Raw genomic sequence first — 27,876 nt, 5'->3', positions numbered from 1 at the left:
TCACTGAAATTGCATGGGTCTTCAGAGAATAAATATTAAGTGGATTTCAGTCACAGCAATGTCAAGATTCTCTAAATGTGAGTCCATGAGGCAAATTAATGGGTGAGCCACCTGAAATTTCAATCTAAGTTTTCCGGACTTCTAATTCCCTATTCCTACCTCCTTTCTTCTCTCCTCCCATTTCAAAACCTTAGCTAGCTTGTGTATTACATCTTTTACACCATCACCATCAATGGTGGTATTAAAAGATCTTAAGTGAGATCCAAAAGTTCTGGAAAAATAAATGTCCCCATTTCCCACTGTTTTGCATCTCACATAATATGGTTTTATCCAGCATGTTTAATCCAAACATCCTAGTGAGGTCATCAGTTTGATTTGTATTTTACTGAAAATGGATACTGCAGTGCATAGATGCTCAGTGAGGTTGTTTCAGAGCCAGGAATGAATAACAGTACTTTGAATTCCTTCCCAGCATACTCTGTTTACCACAATGAAGAGCTGTGTAGATGGTTGTGAAACAACAGAATCGGCCCACTTCAAGTGTTTATATAGAAAAGTTTCAGAAGAAGTGGAAAACCAGTCCCTGGATGAGCTATAAAGTAAATAGATAAACCAAATGTACATTCCTCCTTTATTAACTTCCTTAATGAGGTTATCTCTGACCATCAGGAACTCTAACGAGACCAACAGCCATCTATTTTAAATGCCAAGCTAATGCCTGTTAAGCAATAGACGCCCTCTTCCTAGGGCTGATGCTCTCAAAACCTAACAGTAATTGACAAGCCCTCCCCATCTGAGTTCTTTTTGTTGTAGTTTTATTGTTTCTGAATTTTGTGGTTGTGTTTTGGTTTGGTTTTGTTTGTTTCTTTGTTGTTGTTGCATTCTGTGTTTTCACTTTTGAGTATGTGACAAAGTGCTGTGCAGGGCATTGCCTTTACAAGCAGAGCTATTTTTTTAAACCAAGTGAACAACATTGTAATAATACATATGGAAAGATCAAAATGCAATTTCTTTTTATTATTCCTATTATTGCATTCCTCAACACAATGGCAACCTCTTCAGAGACAATGCCTTCAACATAATATTGATTTAATGTGCCACTTCATATGCCTGCCACGTCCTCAGATTAAAGATTTAAATTAATATGACAAGTTAAACACTAAGAAATGTAATAAATCACCAGAAAGGCTTATCCACACAGGCTACATTTTATAGGAAAAAAACAAACCATCCCAAACAAACAAATCCACCCCGTCTCTCAACCCCAGCAGCCACAGCTTAGACCAAATTTAATTTGCTTGATTGATCTTGAGATCTTCAAGCACAAATTCATTATTCTCTTATTAACTATTATCATTATTGAAATTTAAGGAACCTATAAACCTATTAAACTGGTCTTAAATGTTGCAATCTATTTATTGAACACAGTAGCAATGAAAAATTAATTATTAAATAACCACCACAGGAAAACATTAGTGGCCTTGTCACCTCAGAGCTAGATTGATAGCATGTTACCTTCTGGAGAGAGAGGCCCTGCAACACTCAAATATAAACCTTGGAAGGGTAATGCTGACTATGTCACAGCATAATTCACATTTTTAATTTAATGTTTTATTAAATGTTAGAATAAATTTATCCAGGCCTCACAGACTGTCTTAGCAAATGAATTGGCACTCCTTCAGATGTAAAGAATGGTCACAGCTTCTCAAGGGCATCAGAAACCCTGAAGCATAAGACACCCGCAAATACAAAGAGCAAAGGCAGCACAGACAGTGATATATTTGCAAGCACTGCGGGTGAGCCAACACTTTCAAAATGCTGAGGCTAACAAAACAAGGGCAGTGAACTCCCAAAATGGGAAAAGCACCTGCAGTAAGAAGCTATGCTTGAGTGCTGTTGCACAAACATGTCCACTGCTGGAAAAAAAAAGTAGAAAGGGTGTGGGTTTATCACCCTCCTGCCACTGTATTTCAGGATATGTTTGTATGTTTAAAATTTCATGAGCAGTATTAATAATTTATTTTTCTCCTGTCCTTTAATTTTCTAAGGCAAAACTTCGAAAAGTAAAAGGCAGATAGATGATATATTCTTTCCTTCCTCTGCAGTTATATGCAACACCTTCATTTGTGTTTCCCCCTAGAATTGCCGTCATCAGTAATATCTAATTGGGCTAAGAAAAATGGTCACAAGTTCCTTAGTCAAAACCAATATGCCCCTGCCCTGGTGCATCGCTCCAGAGACATCCTAAGACATAAGTGGCTCCATTTCAAAAACATTTGGCTTATGTAAGGCAGGACAGCACAACACTACCACTCCAGCAATGAAAGGCTTTCACAGCGTAACTGAGCTGCACTACATATTTCACAGACATTAAACTAAATGATTGCAAATGACCATTAAAACTGCCAGAAACGTCCCCATCTCCCCTTTGTAGACTAATAATAAAAAAATACTTAGCATGCCTTTTTTCCTAGACCTCTAAAAAGCTGGTGTTTAATAGGTAGCCACCTCACATTGACATGTTATGCTGTTAGCCAGCATAAGAACTAGTTCCAATAAGCAAAACACAAAACCACAGTGAGCAGTGAGTTATGCTAAAAACATCTTCTGCAGCCTGTGCCTCTTGAATTCATGCAGCTGGCATCCCTCTGCTGAATGCACAAGAGCATTTGAATGAGAAGGTAAAAAGGAAAAATGACTATGAAACTTCCTTTGAGCTTGGCATTTCTCCAGAAAGTTGAGATGCAACTTCCCAGCATGTAAACAATATAAAGGAAAGTGAATATCAAAACAAAATGCATGATTGTGCTTATAAGTTTTAAATACACGATATTCTTAACTAATGACACTTGCCACCTCACTTACGAGTCCTACAGCTCATGTGAGAGGAAACCAGGACTTTATTAATCAAAAAATCAGATGTAACTTCACATAGGTACAGGGTTGCATGGAAACATAAGCAGTGAGATCAATTTGCTGTCTGTAAATATGACAAAAGAACCACATTTGAACTGCACTATATTTAATACTATCTGACTTTAGCTCACCCAAGAAAATACATTGCGCTCAGACAAGTAGTCATAGCTTATATAAGAAACTGCATATTTATATGGAGTTTTTTTTCCCACTTAAAATGTAGGGAACAGGTATAAAATGTCCTTTTTTTTACTCTCTTTCATTTTATTAGGATAGTAACTTGGACATAGTAAACTTTGCTGAAATGTACAGCACTGCCTCTAAGAGAGGAAGCCGGTGTTAAAACTGTAATGCAGTACATATTTATTTGAAGAATACACAAAGTTTAGCAAATAGATGAGATCAATAATATCCTGAAGTTTAGTTTTGTGCTGGTTCAGTCTGGGACAGAGTTAATTTTCTTCATAGTGGCCTGTAAGGTGCTATGTTTTGAATTTGTGAACAAAAAAGTATTGTTAACACCCAGGTGTTTTAACTATTTCTGAGCAGTTTTAAGGCCTTTTCTGTTTCTCACACCACCCCAACAGCAAGTAGTCTGGGCATGCACAAAAAGATTGGAGGGGATACAGCTGAGACAGTTGACTCCAGCTGACCAAAGTGATATCTCATACTGTATCACATCATAGTCAGCAATAAATTAAAAATGAAGGAAGAAGGAAGGGGAGGACATTCAGAGTTGTGGCATTTCTCTTTCCAGATCACTTTGAGAAAGCCTTTGATGAAGCCCTGTTTTCCTGGAGATAGCTGACCATCTGCCTGATGATGGGAAATAGTGAATGAATTCCTTATTTTGCCCTGCTTGTGTGTGCAGATTTTGGCTAACTTGTTAAATTTGCTTTGTTTCAACCCATGAGATTTTATACTTTAACCCGTCCTATTCAATTCCCTATCCCACTGTGGGTGAGTGATCGTGTGGATATGTGGGAATGAGCTGCCTGCTGGGGATAGCCACAATAAAATTTTTAATTAACAGATAAACTACTTTTCTTTGGTTGATGTACACTGTTGGGTTTATGGAGTTTTGTTGTTGTTTTTTGGTTGGTTGGGTTTTTTGGTGCTTAGTTTTGGGTTTTGTTGGTGTTTTTGCCAATGGGTTTTGGTTGGTTGGATGGTTGAGTGGTTGGGTTTTGGGGGGTTTTGTGGTTTTTTTTGTTGTTGTTTGGTTGGTTGGTTGTTTTTTACTTTGCAATGTCCACTTCCATTTCACAAGTGGTTTCCTTCTTTGTGCTTTATTACCAACCCACCTTTCTTTGGTGGCAGGAAGGAAGACATTCAGTCTTAAAGGAATTTCTTTTAACAGAAATTCTTGTAGACAAAGTTTCAGCTACTAAGAGAAACTGGTTGCTTTAGCACTTTCTAAGAAACTACTGCATTTTAACTGCATTCCTTTGAAACTCAGGCCTATAAAACTGTTAATTTTAAGCAAGATTGTGTGCGTAAGCAAGCAAATAAATATGTTACAAAGGAGCAGAAAATCAATCACATTATAAGTAGCTCAAAATGTTTCTACTGCATCTACACTTACCCTCTTGGACAACTCCATACTCTGTCCTGTCCATATGCCCTGATTTCCTTTCAAGGATTATCAGGATACTGAGAAGAGATACATAGCAGATGTCCTTCTGTTGACAAAATACAACATTTGCATCCTGTTGGGCACATGCTGTCAGACTTGAACACTTACAGGGCTGGTATGCCCAGTTCTACAGATATATCCATAGTATCTTCACCAGAGTGAAGAGAAATTTAATAGTGGCAAAATGAAAGGGCTTGTATCATTATTCCAGAACAAATTGTGATGGAATGCATCTCTTGTTACCCAAGGATACACTCTCAATCCAATATATCTGAGTACTCTATTAAAATGACAAAAAAAGCACAAGAAGTTAGGCAGAGGAAGGACTACAATGTGATAGCTACAATAATAAGTAAATTTTAATCTTTTCCTAGTGCTTTAACATTTAATGCTTTTTCTACAACTGTAAAAATCTTGGTATTCAGTAGTTCTAAAGTTCACATTGCTATGTATGTGACACTACAATGTGCTAGTTCATATTCTCTCTATTAAGAAGCAAAATTTATGAGCCTGTCTAAAGAAAATTTGCCATCGGATATTAAATACAGGCTGTGCCTTTTCTGTAGCCAACCACAAGATCATATATTCTTGCTGACTAGGGTAAATGGTCATATACATTTATTTCATTTTTTCCAGGTAGAAGATAACTTACCTAGATATTTTTCTTGTTATCAAATAAAAGAACTCAAGATGCAATTCACGGTTCTCTGCTAGTAAGCAGGGATAAAGCTGAAGTTTCCTGTTCATTAAGATTGGACTTGTAATAATGGGCATAGGATGCTCAATTTTATCCACAATATGTTATATACAGTCCCATTATGTGTACAACAACTGGCCTAAGCCAAATTGAAACACTAAAATATCATGCAATTTAGGAAAGTCACATACTGTCAAGAATATATTGCTCTACTCCAATATAGTATACTTCTGCAGAAGTATCCACTAGATACAGACCAATATCAGACCATCTGTACTACCAGTACTTAAATCAGAAACCTGAATCTACAACCTATGACTCGCATATTAGCTTTACCAAAACTAAGGATATAAACTTAGAAAATTATCAACTGAGCCTGTTTTAAGGTGAGACAGCAAAGTGAAAGTCCAAAGAGAACAGAAGCTGAAATAATGTCTTACCAATTTTAACTGCTAATAAATTTGCTTTCAAGGTCACCCCAAACTGTAACTATTTTTTTTAAGGTGCACAAAAATATTCATATCTAACAGAAAATTTCTCAGAAATATATGAATGCCCATAGATCATTTCCTGTCAAAAGTTTTTGTCCCATACACCATAGCAGATGGATAGGTAAATAGGTAAATGGATAGATACAAAGCCTTAGTGTGCGTGTGCATACATATCCATCCATGACTAGAAAGTTCCTTGGCAATACCATTAAATGGCAGAAAAACTTCTAAATGGATGCTAAATACAAATTAAAAAAATCAAGAGTCTGTGACATGTAGGAAGTCTGTCCTTTAGTAACCTTTGGTTTTGAGGATAAAAAATTGAGATTTGCCATCCACTCTTACAGTGACTAATGAGCTAATAAATTTACAGACAGATGAATGCAGAATACTTGATTTCTCTTTAAAAAGGTGCCTACAACCCAAATTAATTATTTTAATCAAAACCAGAAGAGCCATAAATACTGTGAAAGGGCTACATTTTCAAGAGCTCTACCCAACCCTTATGAACATTAATGAGGCTGTTTGCTGTGGTACTGTATCTTGTGAGTGTAAATACTTGCTCTTTTACTAAAGGCAAACAGGTTTTAAATAAATGAATTCTCAAAAGTTGCACATGTTATAAATGCTTTCACATATGGAAACCACTGAGATTATAAATTACAGACCATGTTATAGTGAGAAAGAATTATTATCCTTGGTGACTTGTGCAAGTAATTTCATTCTTCTTTCTCCCCTTCCTATTGTTTTTTCTATGAATCCTATTTTTCTTGTAAGCTCTTTGAAGCAGGAATTATTTATACAGGTACTTTGGTTCTCCAGTCTTGACTAGGGACTCCAGGAACAATTGTGATACAGACATAATAAATGTATGTACAGATATTTACAGGTGAAAGTGTCATACCTACTCTGCTGTTACAGTTACTTATGAAGATGCTACTTGGAGTACATGCTATACCAAGTACAATCATCTCTCTTTTCTCAAAAAAAAAAAAAAAAAAAAATTCTGCTACTTTCTAAGAGTTTCTGAAGTTCACTATAGACTTACTTCATTTATAGTCCTTATCACTCCATTCCTCCTTTTCTCCCTTCACTTGTCTCCTTTCTGTCCCTTTGCAACATATTGCTCCTGTGGGAGGTATTCACACTGTCTAACTTTAGTCAACTAATTTAGGGCTCTGAATCACCCTCTAGGAGTGCCTACTTCATAAAATATGACTATATATGGAATAGACATTTTTGAAGTTAGGTGTTTTAATGTGTACTTTCTTCAAATATCCAAAGTAGCTTGGCCTAGGTGGTGTTAATATTCCACTGTATAGAACACTGCCTGTCAAGAGTAAATGAATTTATGAAGTGTTCGGGTTGCAGTTATGTTTCAACTAGCTTAGCACCTCACTTCAATTTTCTCTCACCTAGATTTAACACAGTAAGCACACTACATGTAGGAAAGCACAAATTTAAAGAAAACAAAAAGAAAACAAGGAGAAGAGAAGGGAAGGGAAGGGAAGGGAAGGGAAGGGAAGGGAAGGGAAGGGAAGGGAAGGGAAGGGAAGGGAAGGGAAGGGAAGGGAAGGGAAGGGAAGGGAAGGGAAGGGAAGGGAAGGGAAGGGAAGGGAAGGGAAGGGAAGGGAAGGGAAGGGAAGGGAAGGGAAGGGAAGGGAAGGGAAGGGAAGGGAAGGGAAGGGAAGGGAAGGGAAGGGAAGGGAAGGGAAGGGAAGGGAAGGGAATGGAAAGGAAGGGAAAAGAAAAGAAAAGAAAAGAAAAGAAAAGAAAAGAAAAGAGAAAAGAAAAGAAAAGAAAAGAAAAGAAAGGAAAAGAAAAGAAAAGAAAAACAAAAGAAAAGAAAAAAATGAAAAAAAGGGGGGGAAAGAATATGACAGAAAAGGAGAAAAGAGAAGAGAAAAATATGAAATGCAGATGATATTCACCCACGAAATTTGGTAAAACATTAGTAGAATTTTAAAAGAATATAGTGGCACACTAAATTGCAGTGTTTAGCCAAGGAGGCTGCAACTGTAACACAGTACATCAATCCCATGCCTAACCACATCTTGACCTTTCTTAATGAGACTGTCAACAAAGGTGACAATTAGAACAATGATTAAAGCAACGTATTTTGTATTGTGCTAAACACAACTGTTACCAAGGGAACAAAGATCATACATTTTGCTTGACACTGGCTTCCTGACTGGCTCAACATAGATCTTCTACTGACAACTACTTGGGTAAGCCTCAAGATGAGAAGGTGGTAAGTGCACCACCAGCATATTTTTCTTCTGAACTCTTGGGACACAGGAAAGCTTATGCTGTAAGTGTCTAAATGATCTCCTTGTACATTGTTGATTTTATCATCTCTCATGGAAATTAAGTGATCTAAAAATTTAGAAAGTTCCTTTTATATCAGGATCTAATGTTAAAACTATTTGTTTCTACATCACAATTAATTACATTGGTTATAAATTATATCCTAATTCAACATACCGACACCTGTAGACCAGGTGTTTCAAGATCAGCTTCTGAAAGTCATAAGCAAACCATAAAAAAAGGCTAGGCTAACATATGTATCAACTATCCATTTAGTTAATTAAAAAACATTAAATGTGATAAGGTGATGATAGAAAAAGAACTTCTTTCTTTTTACTGTCTCACTTGCAAAATGAATGCATGTAATTTAAACAAAACATACAGAGACAAGAAGGACACAATATGTAGTGGAATATGAACTGTAAACAGTATAAAAATGTGTATTAATGGTAGGGAAAAGACATGGGAATGACATTAAGCTTTGCCATGGAGTTCTATTAAAAGGCGACATGTTGGTGATCTCATAGACAATACAAAGACTAAAAATCTATTTTAAGTGTACAGGGAAATGTTTAGCTGACAGAGGCATGCAAAGAATGATTTTGAAAGAAATAAAGCATTTCTACACATGGTTCCTTAAATTTACATCTTTCAATTATGATTTATTCCTATGTATCAAAGGTTTAATTAAAATTACTGGAATTAGTTTTACTCAACACAATATTGTTTTCCCTTCCTAATTAGTTCTGCTTTCCACCACAGTAATTACTAGGAACTAACCATTTAGAGAGAACCACAAGGACATGGAAAGATGCAAGATCTGTCCATGCAGGTTTTAAGTAGAACAAAACTATTTAAAATTGCATCTGTATGAACACTACTTAATTAGATTTACCAGTTCCTGGTAGGTGGGAAGAAATTACATAACATACCCTATTTTAAACCACATATTTCTCCGTTAATGTTATGGACAAACTTCAAACATTTCACTAAAATTTACAGAGTAGTTCAGAGATGTTTGCATGCAAGCTAACTAGTGCTTCATTTTTATTTTTGTTTTCTTTTACAGTTAGGCACAGGATTAAAGCATTTCTTTAGCAGTTGTCTCCTTCATAAATGAAGTTGTGGCTTCTTTCCCCCTTCCCCCCCCTTTTTTTTTCCCGCACCCCCTTTGTTGAGAAAAAAATGCATTGTAAAACAGCAAGCTGTGATGTTACATAGATACTATTATCATCACTTCTGGCTGTACTCTAAATCTTGAAATTGTTTTCCTAAAATAAATCTGGGACAAAAAAACTCCAGCACCTTGAACAGGCACATACTTTGGAAGTTAGAAATACAAATTCACTGAATTAATATACTTTTAAATGTTAGGGGAAAAGACATTGCAAACTTTATTTTTTTGCTGTTTTGAGGTGCTCTGTTGTTGTTTTTTCTCCTGCAACCTTAACTTACTATTGCATGACTGGCACCGTGCTTTACCTGCTGAATGCAATATGAAACGGAACATAAAAGTTAAAGGCCAGTCTGATTTCACTGTTCAAAATCACTGAAATCTGAAATTACACACACAAAAAAAAACCAAAACAGATGAAAACACAACAAATTAGAGTGAAGCCATGACAGTTACTACTGCATTTAAACAAACAAGGCAGTTAATTTCTTTCAAGTTACACAAAAAAGACTCACCATTAAAATGTAAAGATAAATACAATATTTAAATCTTCAGGCCAGAATTTCAATTCTAATGACACTTTTGTTTGGGGTACTTTTACAGTGAATGGTCAGTAAAATCTTGGGAATACAACACAGGAGTTTGAAATACTATATTTAATACTATAGTTCACTGATTCAGCCTGGACCTCCAAATCAATGAGGAAAATTCAAAGGAAGCACTGTGATAGTTGTGTTTTTAAAAGGCAATCCACTCTAGGGAAGCATAACATTCACAATTGCTGACATTCACATGTTGCTATCAACACTTGAAATAATTCTTAATATTCAGGAACAGGATATGCACATCTTGTGCATAGGAAGGACCTAAGTATTTTGTGAAATCTATGTCAGTTTGAAGACAGAAGTTTCTTTTAGAACTAATCAAATAAGAGAGCATTTTCTCCTCTAACAGATACATAGCATGATATTTTGTACATTACCTGTCAAATACTTGATTTGATAGATTCTCTATTTCTCAATGTAGAATTGGTATGGGGGAAAAGTATATTTTAAGTTAATGTAATAATTAATGTATCCATCCATCTAGCTTTAGTGTTTTCATCTGTTTCCTTCTGGGAACCATATATAATTCTGCTCTAAGAGTTTTGACTGGATGGTTTGAAGATGACAGTTTGTCTTATATAGACAAGTATAATTAAATGTGTCAGGAAAAAAAAAAAATCAATGTGTTTGAAAAATAGAGTGCCATCGCCAAAAAAAAAATCACAATCACAAGTGACTTGAAAATGTTCATAAAAACAGCTTTTCAACTATATCCTTGTCACATGTGGATGAAATCTGAGTTCCATTGAACTAATAATAAAAATAAAACCCTATTGAATTTTACTAGTACAAATTCACTTAAAGGTAAAAATGGTAAGAATTACGTACAAGAATCCCATGTTTGTCTTTATGATCGTACATATGCAGACAATCCCCAGTAAGGGCAGGAACAATACATTGTCCCACGAGTCCAGAGAAGAGCAACAAAGTTGGTGAGGGGTTTGGAACATAAGCCCTACGAGGAGAGGCTGAGGGAGCTGGGGTTGCTTAGCCTGGAGAAGAGGAGACTCAGGGGTGACCTTATTACTCTCTACAACTACCTGAAGGGAGGTTGTAGCCAGACGGAGGTTGGTCTCTTCTCCCAGGCGGCCAGTACCAGGACAAGAGGACACAGTCTCAGGTTGCGCCAGGGAAGGTTCAGGCTAGATGTTAGGAAAAAGTTCTATACAGAAAGAGTGATTGCCCATTGGAATGGGCTGCCTGGGGAGGTGGTGGAGTCACCATCATTGGAGGTTTTCAGGAGAAGACTTGATGGGGTGCTTGGTGCCATGGGTTAGTTGTTTAGGTGGTGTTGGATTGGTTGATGGGTTGGACGCGATGATCTTGAAGGTCTCTTCCAACTTGGTTTATTCTATGTATGTATTCTATGTATGTATTTGATTAAGAGTAGAATAAAAAGAATGCAGCCTCCTAATCCTATTAATTTTCTTAGTCTAGAGCAAAAAAACCCAAACCAAAACAAACAAGCAAATAAAAAACAACCAAACCAACCAAACTAAAAAAAGCACCAACCCCCAAAACCCCAAACATTATGATTTTTAGGATTTCAATGTACTTGAACTGCAGAGGTACTACAAACACCACCCAAGCCTGCTCCCAATGGTTACAGAAACTCCCATGACCTGAAGCTGATGGGTTGCTTTCCACTAACTTAATACTATAAACTGGGACCTTACAAAGAAAAAGGTAAGTTAGCTCATACAATCCCTCATAGAATCATAGAATTGTTAGGGTTGGAAGGCACCTCAATGATCATCTAGTCATGGCTTATTCCAATTGTGCTGCTACACTTACTCTCTTGTACACTGAAATTATAACCATTGGTACCACACCCCATGAAGAAGTCATTACCAGGAACTAATAGGATGGAGGGAGGAAAGGTATTAAAACATTTCATTTGAAACATGCAGCATCTCTCATAGGTTTAGCCTACTAAAATATGGAGAACACAGCTGGACGCACATTGTTTTAAGGAAAGGAAAGAACCAAGAAACCTGCCTGAAAAACACTGCTGGATCTGTTCTATGTTCCCATTAGTTTTTAATGCAGGTTCTAGAGAACTTAAAAAAGTGAAAAAATGCACTGATTATGTACTGGAATATTACCAGGATACCAATTTATTTCAGAAACAGTGTTTTAATGCTTATTTATTGATACATTCCATCATGGTGGGTTTACATGAAAAATAGCAGGCTACAGGCTGCATTTAACTAGTGACTGCTAGAGATGTTGAAAAGTATTCTGTGATTTTTTCCCAAATGGCAACACACCATTAAAAAGGCATATATTTGTCTCTCAATATTATCTGAATACACACACATTTCAAGAGATAGATTAACCCACAGCAAGTGCAAAGCATGAATATTTTCAGTATGAAGCCAGCAGCAGACATAGTATTCTCACTGTTTTCCATAAACATTGTTTCTGCAAAACTCAAGTCTTCAATCACTTAATGTTAAGTTGTTTTCTTAGGTTTGGCTGGCAAACTATAAAGACTTGCATAACTTTTTATTAGGTTGCTACTTATTTTGCAAATATATTGTGAAAAGCATTCAGCTCTGAATTGCTCACTGCAGCAAGCTCATATTTTTTTGGTATATACTATTATTTTTTTTTTGCCTCTAGATTAACTAAATGGCAGACAGTATAGTTTTTATTCTCATATTTTATGCCAAAGCATCATTAATATAGCATTATGTTAATTAATGAGTGTGACTGTACAGTTTATGTTCTATTCCTGTCACTGTCTTACGCTGTACAAGCACTGTAGTATTTTAGAACCTTCCAAAATTAGAGCATCTCATTTTCTTTCTATTATTCCTTTTAATAAGAAACTACTTATATTTTGGATTTTACTATATTACACTTATATTTTTTGTGTCACTGTGCATAAAAAAATGGTCATGGTGGGTAGTTTTAACATTACTCTCTTGTAATCCAGCATCCTATACTTGTCTATATCAAAACAGCTTATTCAAAGAGAAAGAATATATATAGTGGATATACTTATCTACACACAGAGGTATTTTATATGTGTATATTTACATATGCATAATGGGTCCACAGACAGGTGTATATTATATTCCACGTTCTGCCCTCAAATATTACTAGTCTCCAGTACTAGCTGTAGAGAGGTTACTAGCATTTTAATAAGCTTATTCAGAGAAGAAAGACTTGATACCTGTTGCCAACCTCCATTCCACCCAAATAGTTTGGTTGTAGGATTGGGTGGACTATGGCATGAGAAATACTGTGTTTCCTTCAGATAAAATTTTGGCAATAATGTGAGAAGTTCTAGTTGTCCTTATAGCTCTTTTACCAAACAGGCAGTGTCTGAGGTGATTGATCACATTCCCACCAATATGTTCAGGATCGCTTTTAGTGGCCGTTCTGAATTCAAGGCAGTGGCATGCATCTGTGCAAGGTGTCCCAGGCAGTCTGAGGAGCCTTCCTCTATGCAAGCAATCTTCTTTGTGAAGAAAGGTGGTGGAGTATGTTGCATACTGTAGGCAGTCAGTGTTGATGAAGCAGACAGACTCTCTCAGGGAGAGGATGGGGAACACTTGAGAGAAAGAGAGAGAGATACCAGGAAATAAGCAGCCCTAGAGGATGTCATATTAAGCCTCAAAATAAGTTTGCCTCTTCCCTTTTCTGCAAGCACTTTAGGGATCCCAAATCTTAAAATATCTTTGTTCATATCAGATATTGAAAGAAAGTCTAGAAAATTAACAACTACCCTTTTCCTCCTTATTTGCACACAAAGTCTGAGATGGAAGAAGTAGACTCATATGCTCCTGTCTATTTAGACTGATTATATTCCTGGTTTTTATTACTGTCACCAAGACAGTGGAAGGAAATATGCTAAAAGCATGTTCCCATTGTAGTTTCAAATACCAAATGAATTAACTACTTCTCCATTCTCTATTTAATTTCCATTTGTTTGGTCACAAAGAACCTAGCAGTCTCTCAAAGTTTTAGTTTTGTTCCTTAACCTTGTTAGAGTAACTGAATACATGTGTCGAAAACAATGTTCCTCTCAAGATACTAACTTAGTCTCCTTCTCAGTCTGAGACTAAATAAATTTGGGACAGGATGCAAAATGAAGTAAAATTTTGCTCATAAATGATATATATATATAAATTGTCAATTTTCATTATAGCAAAAAGTTAACAGTAGGATGTTTAAGGCACCTTGGAAAGACCAGGTGTTCAAAATGTACTAATGTGTGTGGGGGGGGAGAGAATAGTTAACAGCAATGTGGCAAAAATTTGCAGATAACACAAGAAAATTCTGTTAACTGAATATTGAGAAGACAGAAGTAAATGACCAAGCTAGATGGATTGGCCATCTTGAAAGAGATGAAAATTATTTTGAATGCAAAGTAATGTACACAGGTGAAAAAGAAAAAACCCTGTAGCAAATCATTGACTTTACCAGAGGTCTCAATTAAGAGCACCAGCTTACAAAAACCATCTGGGCTTCACTTCAGTGAAGTGAAGCTGCAGTAAGGAAAAAGGAGAGTAAAAAGTTAAGATGCATAATAAATAAAATATAATGTCATAATTTTCCATCCTGTGTAATAGTGTGAAGTACTGGTCACCCCATCACAAAAAAGACATTAGTGAATTAGAAGGTATTCAGAGAAGAGTGATTGTGATAATTAGGCACATACAGAAGCCTTCATATGAAAAGAATGAAAAAAATTGGAATTGTTAACCTTAGAAAAAAAGATGAATAGGAAGGGATATGATGAAAGTATAAAAATGGTAAGTGGCAAAGAGAAAATAGATCAGGAGCTTCTGTAATCTCATAATTCAAGAACAAAAGGACATTAAGTGAAAGTGAAAAGCAGCAGCTCCAAATCTGATAAAAGGACATACTTTTTAATGCATCACATAATTAGATTATGGAACTCAATGCCACAGGGTGTCACTGATGTCAAGACTTCACCAAGATTCAAAGAAGGACTTGGCACTTACAACTTTTGATATTCTTGGGAATGTTATGCAGAATAACTGTTAAGAAAGTTTTGAGAAAGAGGTTATGTGCCATGCTTCATGATTTAAAAGACAGCACTTTTAAAAAAGAATTCAGAGAAAAGTTTCCTGGAAGTTGATTTTCCCATCTCTGGCTATTTAATTATTTCATTCTTTGGTTTGCTTGTTTTGTTTGCACTTTTCCTTGAGTCATCTGGGCAGTCTTGGAGGGAGACTGTCATAACGACTTACTATACAGATTCATTTACTATTACCCTAGTACTACTTAGTACCTTAGTAACTCCCATGAAAACCTAGTATCAGGACTTTGGCCTTTTGCTCACTCTCTGTGTTCTACTGTATTCCACTTTACTTGAGCTGGCTGACTGAATTTGTTACCCTAGTCAATAAATACAACCATTGTCCGGGCATGTTCTGGACTAATTGCAAAATTTCTAGAGAGAGAAGCCTTTTTGTTGTTTGTTGGTTTTTTTTTTCTCCTGTGGCAGCTATGTAATTGATTCCATGTGTCCTAGTTGTCTTCAAACCCTATCTTAACCTTCCAGCTATGACATTGACATTTTGCAGCACCTCCAAACAAGAGATACTTTGCTTCTTGCTTCCTGCTCTGCAGTTTCCTTACCACATTTTTCTCTTTTCTACTTCTGCTTAGATAGACAAGGTATTCTTCTCCCCTGTTTCGTAGTTTGTCTTTCCCTAGGTTGTTGGATTTTTTTTTTCTTTTTTTCTTTATTTTTTTTTCTGTATGAAGATTTTCAGTGGAAGCAAATAATGATAGGCAGAAGAATAAAAGAGCTCCTCCTCAGATCAGGTCTGCTGTTAACTGAAAACCAAATCAAAAATATTGTGAAAGAGACATGGTAGAAGCAGGATCATTGATTTGGAAAGTATTTTCAGGTAATTCTTCCTTCCACTGTTATTAATTCTGTTACATTCTCAAAGATGGGATGCACAATAAAACCTGTAAGTATTTTAAGTATCTGTTAAAGGTTTTGGAGGAAAACAGTTATAGTCTATTTATTATTGATATTATACTAAAAGCAAATTTAATTATATAGCATTAAAACCACCTACAATTTTCAAAGATTCAGACTTAACCAACTTGTCAGAAGCCTCATTCAACAGAAGCTATTAAACTAGGTATCAGGGAGATAAACAATACTGGTACCTTTAGAGAGACTCAGTTGCCTGCTACTATTGTCTGACATGCACCCAGCACAAAACCTGGTAGGTTCTCTGGAGGTTTGAGGGTAGATACAAAGCAAGGGAAGATATTGGGGTAAGGGCACATAGAGCAGCTGCATTTGTAGGGCTTGCTGGGTGAACAAAATTCTAGAGGGTTGTACCTGCCTTTTAGAGATGCTGAATTCGGACAGAGCTCACAAAATGAACACTGCAGTGAGACTGACAATGCCTGAATAAGGGATAATACTTGAGAGAAATGTGCCGCCACCAGTTGAGCTAACAGATGTGACTGGCCACTACAAACAAAGATGTTGTGTACTCCTTTCCCAATAACTTCCTTCTCTGGAGGTTTTCAAGATGCAGTTGGACAGGGTGTTAGATAATACCATCAAGGCTCCCTTTCCTACAAAAGTTTGGACCAGATGTTCTTTCAAGGTCTTGTCCAATCTGAGCAATTCTGTGCACTGACTCTGCTTTTGTATTGTTCATTTTTTTCAACTTTCATACTCACATCTCACTAATCAGATATGGTTCTACAATTATTTTCTCTCCCTTTATTTTTTTTTCTCCCCCAGGAAAAAATATTAAAGTAGAACACAAAAATTATGTTCTACCTTTCCCATCTTGAGCTGGTATATACTGCCAGCACTGCAAAGGACTCTGAGGATTACATATTTGTGTTAGTGATGGGTTTTGAGGCATCCGCATTGCACTCACTACATGGTTCAGACATGTCTGAGGGTTTACAGCTAGTCTGCAAGAGTGTTTTTTAGCCCACAGGACATGCCCTGAACACACTCTGGCATAAATATGTTATTGCAGTACAACATTCAGTAGCAAAAGAATTTTAAAATTCTAGAAGAAATGGACCCTATATTATGTGGGATAATAAGAAGCATGAATACTGATGGTCTCACAGGAATACGAAAGGTGTTTCCAGCCTATGAATATTTACAAACATGAGTTAAAGACAATCAAGATATTGTTCTTCACCTTTTAAATTTTGAACAGAATCACAGAACGTTAGGGGTTGGAAGAGACCTCAGAAGATCATCTAGTCCAACCCTCCTGCCAGAGCAGTATTACACCTATACCAGATCACACAGGAACACATCCAGGCAGATTTCAAATATCTCCACAGAAGGGGACTCCACAACCTCCCTGGGCAGCTTGTTCTAGTGTTCTGTCACCCTCATAGTGAAACATTTTTCCTCATGTTTACATGGAACTTCCTATGCCTCAACTTCCACTCATTGCCCCTTGTCCTGTCATTGGTCATCACCAAGAAGAGCCTGACTCCATCTTCTTGGCACTTACCCTTTACATATTTATAAACATTAATGAGGCCATTCCTTAGTCATCTCCAAACTAAGGAGAACCAGCTCCATCAGTCTCTCCTTGTAAGGAAGATCTTCCACACCCTTAATCATTTTTGTGGCTCTGTGCTGGACTCTTTTAAGGAGTTTCCTGTCCTTCTTGAACTGAGAGGCCCAGAACCAGACATAATATTCCAGATGCAGCCTCACCAGGGCACAGTAGAAGGGAAAGAGAACATCTCTCAACCTACTAACCATACCCCTTCTTATACACCTCAGAACGGCATTGGCCTTCTTGGCCACAAGAGCACATTGCTGGTTCATGGTTATCCTTCCACCCACTAGGACCCCCAGGTATCATAGTATCATAGCATCATAGTATCAGTCAGGGTTGGAAGGGACCACAAGGATCATCTAGTTCCAACCTCCCTGCCATGGGCAGGGACACCCCACACTAAAGGGGTCCCTTTCCCCTTCACTGCTCTCTAGCAGGTCAGTCCCTCACCTGGGTTGTTCTTACCCAGAGGCAAGATTCTGCACTTGCCCTTGTTGAACTTCATTCAATTTCTCCCTGCCCAACTATCCAGCCTAAGTCTTGCTGACAGGTACTTGTGTGTCAGCCAGTCCACCCAGTTTTGTGTTGTCAGCAAAACTGCTGACAGTTCACTCTGCTTCCTCATTCAGGTCATTGATGAATATATTGAATAGTACTGGTCCCAGTACCAACCCCTAAGGGACTCCACTAGATGCAGGCCTCCAACTAGACTCCGTCCCACTGACCACAACTCTCTGACTTCTTTCCTTCAACCAGTTCATAATCCATCTCACTACTGGATCATCCAGACCACACTTTCTCAGTTTAGCTGCAAGGATGCTGTGGGGGATAGTGTTTATTAAGACTTAATTCTTATTGATAACAATTCCACAATCATGAAGCAATAAGATACCTTTAATTTGAAAGCCACCTACTGGGAAAATATGCATTGTTGGTTTTTTTCATACTAAATACTACACAAAAGCAAAAGATATTATCTAATGTTGCATAAATACTCTATTTTCAGCCATATTTTGACTATTTTATTTTATTAATAATTATTTAGTTTTAAGTTAGCATCTTCCATAATGTTTCATACTGTGAAAGAAGTAGAAGAACATCTTATCAGGAAGAGCAGACTTAGTTAAATGATCACTATTTTGCAACAGAAAATTTTCACCTAGATGTGCATGCTACCTTTTCAAGTCAAGTTCTCTGTTCTTATTTTTTTCATCAGTTAGAAGTGTGGCCTGAAGTCAAATATTTTATTAATTTGAAAAATCTACACAATTACTGAAAACTATTCCAACTAATTTAGTTTCCTTTTCTTAGCAAAGAAGCACAAATGTCAGCCAACTATTACAATAAAAGATAAAATATTTCATTATGGCTATATAAAATTAGGCTTCCCACAATACATTTACCTTACACATGTTACAGAAATGTTCTTGTTTTGAGTATTAAATCTAAACAATATATTATGCTTATTTTTCTATACCTCCTATTGCATATACATATCATTATACATTGTGTCTGGTATGAGCAAATAAATACACTTTCCCTACCATTAAAACAAACTTCCCATGTCAGGATTTCAGATATAATTTGATTAGGTAGAATTGTGCATGGAATGAAATATGAATGGGATAGATTTTAGCATCTCACCTAAAGAAAGGACACACTGGGGTTTTTTGATATAACTTTATACTTGAAAATTAGGTTTGGAAGAAGTAACAATGAGAAGAATATCAAATCTGCTGTAAGGAGGATCTGGGAAACTACAGACCAGTTAGTCTGACATTGGTGCTTATGGAGCAAATCATCTTGAGTGTTATCATGTGGCACCTACAGGACAAACAGGTGACGAGACCCAGTTAGCATGGGTTTATGAACGACAGGCCCTGCTCAATGAACCCAATCTTCTGAGACAAAGTAACCCACTTAGTGGATGAGGGAAAGGCTGTGGATGGTGTCTACCTAGACATTAGTAAAGCTGTTAACACTGATTCCCACAGCATTCTCCTGGAGAAACCTGATCATGGCTTGGACAAGTATACAGTTTGCTGGGTAAAAAATTCGCTGGATGGCCAGACCCAAAGAGTTCTGTGAATGGAATTAAATCCAGTTGGTAGCTGGCAAGAAATGTTGTTTTTCAGAGTGCTGCATGGGGTTGTTGTGGCCAAAGTGCAGCACCCGGCATCATCCTCACACAGATTTCCAAGATACTTTTCACATGCCCTAATGGGCAGTATTTGGGCTTTGCAACAGCAATTGGCCATGTTAGACTATAATTAGCAATCACCTGAAAAACATATGGCTTTGTAAGGACCTAATGAGGTACCTATAAATACTCCTTGTTCAAGAGGACTAAATCCAACATTCTAGAACTTCTACATGAAAACTTTATCATGGTTCACTCTGTTTGTTTGGAGATATTCACCAAGTTCTAGTTTGGAAAATTCTGTCTTTTTGGTATATTGGGATTTTAATTCCACCTATCAGCAAGGAGAAATTAACCAGAACAATTTCCCAAGGGTATGAAATAGACATAATAAGTCTCTGAGTGAAAAGATACAAAGGCTAATGAAATACATGCATCAGAATAGGCAGTATGCAAGAAGGCAAATCCTGTCAGACATTCACTCTATTGCTTGGAAAAGATTTATATTTTTCTGTACTGACCTGTAAGCAAGTTATTACTGATACAGAAACCCACTGATACCTCCAATTTAAAATAACACAAGAACATACTAATTATAAGAAGGCATTTTATGGATCAGAATTACAACTTAGACATTGTTTGGGAAGGTCATCATTTGCCATTTTTAAGAGCAGCTTAACTACACCCAAATATCTATGACATTATATTAAACATCCTCCAAGCGAAACTGCATGCACTCAATCTGTCATTCTCAAGGTACTCTACTGCCCTTAAAGGAAGTAATAGATGGCATTTTAATAAATGAGCAAACTACAAAATCTCATTTCACTTTAAGGAGACTTTCCTACAATTTTATCCTCAACACAGAAGTGGCAGATACTTCACCCAGAGGCCATTTTCTATGTGCTTGTAGACCAAAGGGCTCCTTTTGAAATTGCAACAAGAGTTCTCCCTCTGCTCCTTCTCATTTAACAGAAAGTTTGTACTGTGTAACCTTCCACAGGGTAGAGCAGAGGATTCATGAGAGTCAATCCTCTCGGCCCAAGCATGAAAAAACTCTGTATTATTACCATGACAGAAATTTCATTTTCCAAGCATACTCTGCCTTTTGCAGTATATACAAAGTCTAAATGCAGATGCAGTCAAAATCTCATTAATGACTCAGATCAACAGCTGCCATTGATCATAAAAACGTAAATGCAGTGACTTCTAAATCCTAAAATGACACAGCAGCTGTGCATTTTGGGAAATGAGAGAAACTGTGACTTTAATGCAACAACCCATGAATATTTTCTTCTTTCTACCTTGGTACTGCTGAGAATTTTCCAGTTAAATTGAAAAGAACCATATGTCCTTTATTTGACATTTTCAAACCATCTGATAAAAAAAAAAATCCATTTTTTTTCTTGATGTCTATCATACACTGCTTTCTTGATGTGTGTGTAGTTTGTTTTCACACTCTGCAAGGAGCAGCATGAAAAGAAACTCAGAAAGCTTCCCCCTTCATTTTTAAAGCATTAGATTTTGCAAATTCCTATATTCTCTAAATTTTGAAATACAATAACCACTTAACATAAAATGAACTTAAAAAAATCATTTGCTTGTAAGGGATTAGAATGCAAACTGGGCAAAAGTTGCAGGTAATGGCCACTAGTGGGACCCACAACCTTCACCACTTACCGCAAATAATGTTATCTGGTAATTGAGGATATAGACTAAAATGAAAAACAAAACCAGAAACAAAACACAAATTAAGAGTGATACAACATAAAAAAAATAATAATCAGGTGGCCATCACCTGAGATCTCTAACATCCATAAACGAGTAACTCTATTACTCAATTTATACTTAAATCCCATCTAGTTAATGGAAATTGAGAAAGATCCCAGCAAAACAAACAGCAAAAAAAAAAAGAGTCCCATTAAGAAAGAAGAGAAGAAAACAGCCACAGATAAGAAGAAAACATCATGGTTAAAAATATTTTAGATCTACATTTTACTCATAAACCCACAATTTGGAACAGGTGTTTATGCAATCTTTTCAATTTGCTGTGACATGCAATACGTGATGTGATTGAAGCAAAATAAAAACCAATCAAATCATTGTCAAGTACCTAAAATGACTGTGTGTTGCAAATGAGTTCTCGGGGGAGTCAATGAGAACTACCAGGTGACTCCATCCCAAAATGCCTGTGGAAAAGTGCAACCAAAGTTTTGCATGGCAGTAACACTAGCTACCTGAGGGACAGACTTTAGGGGAAGATTAACAGCTGCAACCATTCCCAGATCCAAAAACAAAGAGAGAAAGCAACACATCCTCTTATAGCCATCCACCTTAGAAAGCTCACTAATTCATCTGCCAAGTGTATTGAAACATTATTGGTTAGGTAAACATCCTCTAGAACTACAAGCCCCAGTCTCTGCAAGAGCAGATATATGTCTTATCATTCACACAGAATCACAAAGAATATATTTGGTTGCAAGTAATTTTCAAGATCATCCAGGCCAATCTTGAACCCAGCACGGCAAGGTCTACACTAAAGCATGTCCCTAAGCACAATGTCCACCGCTGCCCTGGGCAGACTATTCTGATGTTTGATAACCCTTTCAGTGAAGAAATATTTCCTAATATTAAACATAAACCTCCTTTGGCACAGTTTGTATCCATTTTATCTAGTCCTGTCACTGCCACCAGGGAGAAGAGGCTGTACCCCTCCTTGCTCCAATCTCCTTTCAGGTAGTTGTAGACCATGATAGGGTCTCCCGTCAGTGTCCTCTTCTTCAGACTCAACAACACCAGAAGATTCTTACAGGACATGTGCTCTAGGGCCTCCATGAGTCTAGTTGCCCTTCTCTGGACACACTCCAGGACTTCTATGTTCTTCTAGTAGTCAGGGGCCCAAAAGGGAACACAATATTCAAGGTGTGGCTTCAATGTGCCAAATTCATGGACATGATCACCTGCCTGTTCCTGCTGGCCACTGTGGTTCCAATACAAACTAGGATTCCATAGGCCTTCTTGGTCATGTGGGCATTTTGCTGACTCATGTAGTCAACCAAAACCCCCAGCTCCCCTTCCAAGTTGCAGATATCCAGCCACACATCCTCAAGTCTGTAGATTACCATGGGGCTGCTGTGGCCCATGTGCAGAACCTGGCACTTGACCTTTTGACCTTCTTGGATCTCATACAATTAACCTTGGCTCATCAGTCTAACTTTTCCAGATCCCTCTAGAAGATTGATAGACCCATCCTGTTTGGTGTCATCTACATGCTTACTGAGGGTGCAGATCCCTTCATCCAGATCAATGATAAAAATATTAAAGAGAATAGAACTGAGTACTGAGTACTGCCCCAGTACTGTGCCCTGGGGCACACCATTTAGACCTGTTAGGTTTTTTATATAACTCTGTGTCAAAGGAAGCCAGTAGCAAATCAGACTTTAAGAATTGTTTGTCATAAGCTCCCTGTGATGTGAGTGGTTCTATCTGGTTTAATGGAAGAAGTGACACAGGAAGGGTAACCCCTTGAAGGAAGAAGAATATCTTTTGAATGCCTTCAAATTTTGCCAACAACCAGAGGGCAGAGGAAAAACAAGGAAAAAAAAAAAAAAAAGGAAAAAAGAAGGAAAAGGGAAGGAGGAAAGAAGAGGGAAGGAGCAAAGAAGAGGGAAGGAGGTAATAAAAAAGCTCATGAAGCAAGCTCATGAACAGTGCTTATCTCATCACTACAAATTAGAAGTCTCTTCCTTTTCTGTTTGCCTCAGCCTGAACCACAATCATTATTGCAATATACTTCCAAGAACAAGTAGTGTGAATATGCTCCAGGGCTTTGTACTGGAAAGCTGAGGAAAACATTCACAACAATCTTCAGACTTGTGATGCATGAATGAAGCAAATGTTCATCTCATAGCAGAAAAAGCCACTTGCCTTTTATTGCTAGAGCTATTTTGCTATTCTTCATCATTTATCTTTTCCCTCATAATCATGAAAAACAAAAAGGTTCTTGAATATCCTCTCTATTTCTTCTTGACTTGTAGTTCTTTACCTACCTATCAAGAAGCCACAGCCTTAGGAAGCTGTCTCCATACCAAGGAAGATTTGCATGACTAGCATAGCAACTCTATTTCAGGCATTTGGCATTTACAGTTTAACCATCTTCACTGCAAACAAATTGCTTAATGGCTTTGTGTAGCAAACATGCACGGAGTTGTGCCAACTGATCATGAAATAGCTGAGGAGGTATGACCTGTGATCATATTTATTGGCATTTCATTTAAAACCTCTTCTAAATAATCATTTGCATCATCATCTAAATCCAATTGCTTTTGTTCAGTAAGTCTTAGCTTCTTGTCTTTGTGCTCTAAAAACAATAATAAATCAAAACTCAGCACACTACTCCTCTATTCAAAAGCTTAAGAGTCAGTAAAGATGTGTAGGAAGATTCCTCACCTTCATTAAACTTGGTTGAAAGGAGCAAAGTTCCCTGAAAGCACAGGTGGATGGGGACAGCTCGTTCGCAAAGAACATAGTGTCAAACAATAAAAGCTGACAGCACATGCTGGCACCACAAGACCAAATCCCTTTTGGCTAAAGTGCCTTAAAGACTTGTATAAATGGACAGATTTGACAGAAAGCGAAGCAAACCTCTGTGTGCAGCAAGTGCTGAATATCCATGGCATTTCTAACAAAGTGATGCATTAAAAATGATGTAAGAAAAGACCATGCTTTTGAAGCATGACACAAGTACAACAAATCGTCTAGGTTTTAATATATTGCAACAATTAATACTGTCATGCATATTTTATCTTGAATGTTTTGCCATTACTGGAGAACTTGCCTGCTGTTTCTGTTAGATGAAACAAAAGTCATCAGAAATGTCCTTCACACAATTGTGTTTACTTACAGTAAATGTCAGGACACCTGACATTACCTAAAAACTAGATGCAAATTACAGCTTTTGTACAGAAATAAACATTATCAGAAAAATATAGAAGTCTCTAGAACACAGAAAGAGTTTGGTTTAGGGTTTTTTTGTCATCTGCACAGCTGAATGGCCGTGACTACTGCTCTTGCTTTTAACCACTCACCTTCACAGCTGCAAACGATAAATCCACTGGCCTCTAAATTTCTGTTTCAGAATCACATTCTATTTCTTCAAGTGGGTTGGTACAAGTTCTGCCATGCAGCCAAACACTTTGTGGCACAGCTTCATTGTTTCCAGCAGTGACTACATGAAAGAGTGTTTAATTGTTCCTTCTGTGTAGCCTGAAGGAAATATGGTGAGCCAGCCTACCCAAAAAATTTTAACTAGGTCTGTGAACAAAGCTAGAGATAGAGGTTAAAGAACTTAGTGTAACCCATTTGAACAGATTGGTCAGACCCACTTTCCTCTGTACCCTTTATTGTCCCTTATTTTTAATTCTTATTCTTAGATTACCTTCTTGATATCATCCGCTGCTGAAACCCAGACTTTTGGGTTTTTTTCTTCCCTTTTTTTTTTTTTTATGTTTGGTTTGGTTGTTTTGGTACTGGGGTTTTTTTTTTTGGCTTTTTTGTTTGTTTGTTTGATTTGTTGGTGGTGGTTGGTTGCTTGCTTTTGTTTTGTTTCCTTCCCCTACAAATGCAGAAGATCCAGTAAATCCAAATAGTTACACATGACTTCTAAAATATATTGTTTTGCTTGGAAGCACAAATTTTGAAGACTAATTTTCCATAATATTTTGGATATTTTTTGAGGCTATTAACATATAATCTGAAATTCTCACATTAGGTACAGGGTAAAACGACATGTCTTGAAAAATTTAGCCCAGACTATTCAGCGATATTTATTTCAAATTGACAGTATACTTCTGATCACAGGCTGTCACTCCTATCTATACTAGGAAGGAGACTTTCTGTCAATCATCAAAATCTGAGCATCACTTTCATCCTGACACCAAACTTCCCTCCAGTGTAGAGGAATTATCTACTGAAAAAAAACCTAGAGCAGCTCAAAATATAGTGGAAATACCTGATACCAAGAACAAATAGAATTGTATATCCTTCAGATGTGCAAGAACTGCTGATATTTCGGTTGTGGAATTTGCCTGGATCCTTAACAATAATTAAACAAGATGCTCATGTTCACACTGTTTTAATATTGGTTTAAGTGTCCGGAGGAAAATGACTATGTTTAATATTTAAATATCAAACACTTCGATTAAACATTAGAGTCTTAAATTAATATTAAGGAAAGCTGAAGATGAGTTTATAGAACTGTTCCTAGGTCTTTTGTGTTGCAACTGCCAAAAATGCTTTTTGAAGTTTGCTGTGTAGGCATTTTTTTTTTTTTTTTCAAAAAGTAGCCTAACCCCAAGCTCAGGAATGTCAACCATAATTAATTAAGCAAAGCTTGTACTTCGTGCTGGGCTGCAATGTTTACCACGAGAAACAGAACATACGGGATTCTGACTGAAATCAGGTATGAGTGTAACAGCTCAATGAGTCAGGACTAAAAATACTCAGCAGAGACTCACTCTACTTACTCTTTCAAATAAATGAAGTTCCCTAAAAGAAAATATTAAGCTGATAGGCCTCTCAGTCAGGTCTGCAACTTTTGAAATGCCTGAGGAATAAGCTTCTACACCTGGGAGCCATTATACCTTCTCTCAAAATTCATCCTTCTCCAGAAATATCATTCATCTATCATTTGTAAGTGTTCGGTCCTGTTTCTCCTGAAAACTTCCACCACAGCAGTTTTAACTCAAACTTCCAACCAAACCCCAAACAGGAATTTTTCCAAACTCAGTAAAAAAACTCACCACACATAAAAAAACCAAAACAAACCAAAAAACCCTCAAGCACCACAAAACAAACAAAACCAACAACAAAAATGCCACAACCCACCCCAAAATGGAGAGTTCAGAGTTCAGATTTTGAGTTAATTGCTCACTGCAAAACCTACCCAAAAAGGTTTGAGACCAAAAATAATGAAACAGAACAAATCCCAGGAAACACACTGTCTAGAAACCAGTTATTCCCAGTCCTGAAAAGCTTTAGGGATTGCAGACAGGGATAAACATGACTTGCCTGGATGCAAATGTAAAAGCCTTCACATTTACCCACTTTACATCACAGCTGCAAATTATCAAAGTGTAATTTCCATTGTACTAAGGTGACAGCATATTATGCTTCTAGCTTTCAGTCACGTTTAATAAAGATAAATCCTTCTACTGAATGAACACTGCCCCATGGCTACTTTTAAAATAATCTATTGAGAATACCAGAACATTTCCATATATTTTTAAAAAGTATTGTGTTTCTTTAAGGAAGCAGCCCCACAAAACATAACTCTTTTTTTCATGTATATGGAATAAACCCATGAATACTGTAAGTTTAGTGGCTGAGGTTTGTTTGGGTGGTTTTTTTTTGTGGGGTGAATCGGTGGGGTTTTGGCTTTAATTATTGACAATAGTAAAAAGATTGTTTAAGACTAGCTGTGTCAGAGTTTTGGATACCAAGTGTGACAGGATCTGCAGAGGTGTACAGTGTTTTGCTTATTGATACAAATTGAAACTGAGCACAGCAATTTATTCAGCAAATCAAACCAATCACTGCACTGCAGTTTTCTCTTTCAGCTCTCATTTCCCAACCAACTACTCTTAACCACTTTGCTACTTTTACTTTACAGTAAAGTTTCAACTGCTGTTAGGGGTTGCTTTACGATGAGAGTAAACCCTGTTTAAAAAATCCTAAGGACTGTTATAACCTTCCACTTGCCACTAAGTGCTGCATCATTCACATTTGTTCTATACTAGTTGCCTGTCTCTGAACATGCCACCATTAAACATATTTATCTGTCCTTCACCTGGTAAAAAAATAATCATTTTTATGCAATGCAAAGCATTTAAATAGATTGCAACTGAAATTTGTTCTAATAAACGGTGAATACTTGTCCAAAGAACAAGATTACCTCAAATCCTCCTTTTTCATTAAGAACCATACTGAAAAAGAGATCCTTTAATGCAGTCAGGCAGTATGTTATTTTGCTAAAATATATTTAAGCTAACCAGCCCTCCAAAATAATTGACATGAGATCACTGGATTGGCTAATAGATATGTGAGGAAAGAGAAGCAACTAACTCAGACAAAGCAGACTGGCAGGCAGCTAAAGGGGAAGAAAAATAGAGCAATCTTACAGTGTTGAGCCAATGTATAACCCTGGATTAATAGCTAGCCTTGGCAAGGCTCAGATGTGAAGATGCTCACATCGGGCATCCCAGACTTGCTGCTACCAGAGGTTGTTGCCATGGTAACCAGTGACAGCCAACACTAAAATGAATTTAGGAAAGATAGTTAGGAAATACTGAAAGGAAGAA

General features: G+C 37.0%; 1 protein-coding gene across 4 annotated transcripts in view; it reads right to left on the bottom strand.

The window, feature by feature from the left end:
* The window catches only part of PCDH9 (protocadherin 9), a 759,181-nt gene that overhangs the window by 551,307 nt on the left and 179,998 nt on the right, over window positions 1-27,876 (bottom strand). Inside the window, exon 3 of one of the 4 annotated variants that reach the window (XM_054163034.1) lies at window positions 12,806-13,388. The exons of the other annotated variants lie outside the window; for them this stretch is intronic. Within the exon in view, the coding sequence (XP_054019009.1) occupies window positions 13,368-13,388 (21 nt within the window). The 3' untranslated portion in view covers window positions 12,806-13,367. Of the gene's footprint in view, window positions 1-12,805; window positions 13,389-27,876 lie in introns of those variants that run through there. 4 annotated transcript variants of the gene reach the window in all.

The sequence above is a fragment of the Dryobates pubescens genome, chromosome 7 (assembly GCF_014839835.1).
Source record: "Dryobates pubescens isolate bDryPub1 chromosome 7, bDryPub1.pri, whole genome shotgun sequence".
In the NCBI taxonomy this organism is placed as follows: domain Eukaryota; kingdom Metazoa; phylum Chordata; class Aves; order Piciformes; family Picidae; genus Dryobates; species Dryobates pubescens.
This window is presented reverse-complemented; position numbering and strand designations above follow the sequence as displayed.